Below are 4,399 nucleotides of genomic sequence, written 5' to 3'. Positions count from 1 at the left end.
GTCTAGGAATGTGTTTCAAAACTCAGACGTGAATGTTCTGAAAGACGGATGTCGCATCAGCATATTTTGGAAACAAGATCTGCGGTGGTATGCAGGAACCGTTCAGAAGAAAGAAGAACTATGTGCAAATATATCAATTGTTGTTCTGTACGACGGCGGAATTTCAGAGAGAATAGAAGATATTGAGCAGCACAAATGGAGATTGTTAATTGAACAAGAACCATCTCCAAGATTTTCTATTGATTTCAACCTGAACAAAAGGAATGATGTGTTTAAAGTCCTTAAAGCAAAGAAAGCATCTCGAAAGAAGACTGTTAAGAGTGAGAGCTTAGTGGGGAACAAGTACATCAAAATATCACTACAAGACTTTTCAACGTTGCAGGACAATCAATGGATAAGTGATGACGTTATTCACGCATTAATAACAAAGTTGCTACAAGAAGCTGATCATGCGACAAACCAAAAATTTGTTTAGGTTTCTTCTCAAGCAATCGTTTTCGCCAGTTCTGACGATGTAAGTAGGCAAAAGGTTCTTCAAGGGTGGTTGCGTGGTGTTGAACTTCACGAAGTCGATCAGAAAATATGGCCTCTGCACGATGCAAACGCTAGCCACTGGTGCTTATGCTTGGCGTATCCATGCAAGAAAGAATTTATTGTGATTGACCCCTACCACCCTCGGCATGGTAGGGTTTCTGCAAAGCTTTCCCAAACGGTTACCCGAGGGCTCTCATTGTTGTCAAGTACATATGACGATAAGTACGAGAACAAAAAGCAGTGGGTTAAGATCAGTCCGAATACACTAGCAAGTCATCTTCATTTTCCGATTCAACCACGTCATAACAGCAACGACTGTGGTGTTTTTGTGTGCGTTTACACATGGCTTGTAGTCACAGGCGTTTCATTTCCCATGAACAAGACTATCGGCGTGCAGAACGATCTTAACATATGTTTAACAGACGTAGATATCGTTTCTACCAGAAGAGCAATTGCTGCGTACATATTGAAGTAGGCGATAAAAGCTTCGAAAGAACAAGTTCTCTCTGTAGGTCCGTTTATGGACGAATGTTTTATCGTGGTATGCCCTGTGATGGAAGAAAATTGAAGCATCGATGGACTTCATTTCAGTGAAACCCTTCCACGTCGCTATTTTGCCACAACTGCCAAAGTACCATCATCCAAAAAATATTATCTGTATTTTTGAATAAAAAGCATAAAAGTTTTATTTACAGTGATGGCTGAATGTACGAAGTGGCGTTGAGCCGTTCATTTCATTGGATGAGAGTTAATATCGCGCGATAAATGTCAAGAAGTAACACTAATTGCGTGGCGTATGGTACGAACTTTGACCCGCTCACGAATTTGGCCCTCCAGTGAAAATCATCGTTATGACAGCACTTACTCAAAATAAAACTAAATTACAGCTTGAGGGAATTGAACCCGGGATAGTTCGCAAATCAGGATTCGCTTTCGCAACTACACTAATTGACGACGCTGCACGCTCGACACAGGTATGCCACATGGAACGCGTAATAAATCGAGTTCACGGGCTGTTTTTGCACCTACGATGGCCCCTCGGCCTATTCAAGCCGCCCGGGCCTGTTTAATGTCGTGGACGGCCCGGGCGGATTTACGCATTATTATCGCCCGGGCCATTGTATCCGTACCCCCCCCCCCGGGCCCTTTTTTTTTTCCCCCCCCCCCCCCCCCCCCCCCCCCCCCCTGTGCATAAAAGCGAAACTAGCATACATTCTTTCTCGCTATTGACGCCGGAGCTACTCTAAAGTTACTTGCTGAGCAATCCCTGCGATTTATCTCTCAAAGCGTCCAGGCCTGCCCTACAGCACTGTGCTTCACCGTATCTTGTCCCATTTTTTTTCAATTTCTATTTGTGCAAATGCTACCGTATCTTGTTGATCATAAGCTTTACTCGTCTCTTTTACATGTAGGATGGAGGTATTCGTTTATCTTATATATATATATGCTTTATTCCGTATCTTGTAGGATGGAGATACAGTATTCGTTCTGTACTCTACAGCACTGTTAGGGAATAGACACTTACAGTCACGGCTGTCAGTTGGAGACGGAACTAGTAAGTGTGACGGCCTGTCTCCGCACGTCGTACCGTACGGAGACGGATCGAAATGAAAGAAAGACGACGCGAAAGCGGGAAAAGGAGGACGAAGGGAAAGGAATGCGGTCGCATCCATGTAAGGCGGGCCACAAGAAGGGGATAGCGTAGGTCGGACGGGGGGGTGGGGGCTGGATGGCCGGGGTATTTAGGGGAGAGAGGTCGGCGCACGAAGTAAACAGGGCATCGAGGCCACGGGAAGCAAAGTGACCGGCCAGTGGCGAGATCATCAAGGACCAGTCGTAACAGTACCCTTGTACTGTATCTATTTCTCTTGCATCTGCATCTCAGCTCTTCGCACTTTCTAGGTGCGTAGTATACAGTTAGACAGATTTTTTATGATGTAACAACGAGCCGGAAGCAGGTATGAAGGCATTGTTCCGTATCCAAACTCCCTTCGACTCGGCGTTGCGTCTTAATTGATATGTTTTTAATTGATATGTTTATGATGCAGACAAAGTGCAGAGTCCCCAACGATGTTGCTAACATTACCCTTCGAAGGCTACGGGGCCTCAGGCCCCGGCACGCAACGAGGCCTACACATCGTTGCCGACTACATTGCTACTCGCACTGGGAACTCCCCACTACAAGAACGGTTGCGCCTCAGCACCATCCTTACTTCCCTCGTCCTCCAATATACGGCTTTATCCGTTAACAGACGTAGGATACGGCTTACAGCAATCGCTTTACATACCCTAGGTTGGCCCTAATGCTCTTGCATAGGGCCGCCCCTGTACTTTCTCCATAAAGTCGACCATTCAAGGGTAATGCCATTCTCTTTCGCCAGCCGGGCCACGCAGGGCATCTACCCTTCGAAGGGTAATGTACCCGATCGATGTATGAAAACAGTCCATACCCACCTCGTGAATAAATTTGCATACCTTTGACCCGTTGCTGAGCAATCCCTGCGATTAATCTCCCAAAGAGTCCAGGCCTGCCCTACAGCACTGTGCCACACCGTATCTTGTAGGGGTGGCGATATTCGTTCTGTACAATACCGTACTGTTTCTATTTCTCTTGCATCTGCATCTCAGCTCTTCGCTATTTTCTAGGTGCGTAGCATACAGCGAGACAGATTTTTTATTGTGTGTGGACTTCAGCAATCGGCCAGTTCGCCCTTGATGACGACAGTATGGTACCGTTCTTAATAGCCTGCTGCATGGCCTTGATCGTGAACCAAGTTGAAGCAAGTTCCGAGGCATTGTCTTACGTGAGCTGTCTTACCGCAAGCTCGCTTCGAATCGGCATTGCGTCTGGTTTGCTGTGTGCATGACGTGACAATGAGTCGGAAGCAGGTATGAAGGTATTGTCTTGCATCCAACTCCCTTCGACTCGGCGTTGCGTCTTACATCCAAACTCCCTTCGATTCGGCGTTGCGTCTTGACTGGTGTGTTTGTAATGCATTCCCCGTGCTGAAACCCCCAAGAATGGGGTGCATATCGCGTATGAAAAAAAAAAGATTTACAACCAGGGAGAACGCGCCCAAGAATAGTGCCAATGTCATTATCTCTCGCGTACCGGACCACATAGCGGGTCTGGTGTGCCCATCTCCAGAGAATGTAAAACTCCAGGAGGACAGCGTGAGTATTGTTTGTGGGCTCGTGTGAGTAACAAAAACAAAAGGCTGCTTGCTATTCGAAGAAATCAGGCGATGAATTGATCTAAGCAGATCACGCAATATGGAAGCAGTGCAGTACTGCCGTGCCTATGCTGTAGGCTACAGCATAGGCACGGCAGTTTTAGGAAGTTGCATCCAAGCAACTTCCCAAAACGCATATAAAACCGTTGCGCTAGAGAAGCAAAATCTCCCCACCCATCCCTCTTCCCTGCAACAGCAAATCATCTCCAACAGCAAACCGTTTCTCACTTCAGCAAATTCTTTCCCTCTGCACCATGAAGTTCTCTCTCGCCATCTGCCTCCTTGCCTGTCTTCTGGCCGTAGTTGCGGCTGTTCCGGCTCAGCCTCGCCTTCCCAAGCTTGGAGAGGCTATCCGCCAGCGCATTGACCCTCAGTGTAAGTGTTCAATCATCCAGGAAATGTTTTTGGGCGACAAGGGAAATCTGCAACTCACACCAGAAACTCTCGACTTTGTGCCCGTTGCCTCGTCTTGAATTTGTTTCACTTCTTGTTCTTTGCTTTCATTAGGTTTTAATCGCGCGCCCCCGGGATTAGAATTCTGCTGTTTTGGGGGCGTGCCCCCGGGCTTCCCTCCCTGCCAAGGCATATCGCTTTAGGTCTACTCTCGTCATCTCGGAAGTTGCCGCTGTTCT

The 4,399-nt window shown here is 47.1% G+C and overlaps 2 protein-coding genes across 2 annotated transcripts; both read right to left on the bottom strand.

Moving 5' to 3' along the window:
• Positions 1 to 3,039: 3,039 nt before the first annotated feature.
• CHC_T00006578001 (hypothetical protein) lies at positions 3,040 to 3,330 on the bottom strand. The gene has a single exon (XM_005719282.1). It carries the CDS (start codon positions 3,328 to 3,330, stop codon positions 3,040 to 3,042), a length of 291 nt encoding a protein of 96 aa, XP_005719339.1.
• A 4-nt stretch (positions 3,331 to 3,334) lies between these two features.
• CHC_T00006577001 (hypothetical protein) lies at positions 3,335 to 3,532 on the bottom strand. The gene has a single exon (XM_005719281.1). It carries the CDS (start codon positions 3,530 to 3,532, stop codon positions 3,335 to 3,337), a length of 198 nt encoding a protein of 65 aa, XP_005719338.1.
• Positions 3,533 to 4,399: the final 867 nt, after the last annotated feature.

This window comes from Chondrus crispus, genomic scaffold (assembly GCF_000350225.1).
Source record: "Chondrus crispus Stackhouse genomic scaffold, scaffold_46, whole genome shotgun sequence".
Taxonomy (NCBI): domain Eukaryota; phylum Rhodophyta; class Florideophyceae; order Gigartinales; family Gigartinaceae; genus Chondrus; species Chondrus crispus.
The sequence above is the reverse complement of the archived record's forward strand: the minus strand, read 5'-3'. Positions and strand labels throughout refer to the sequence as shown.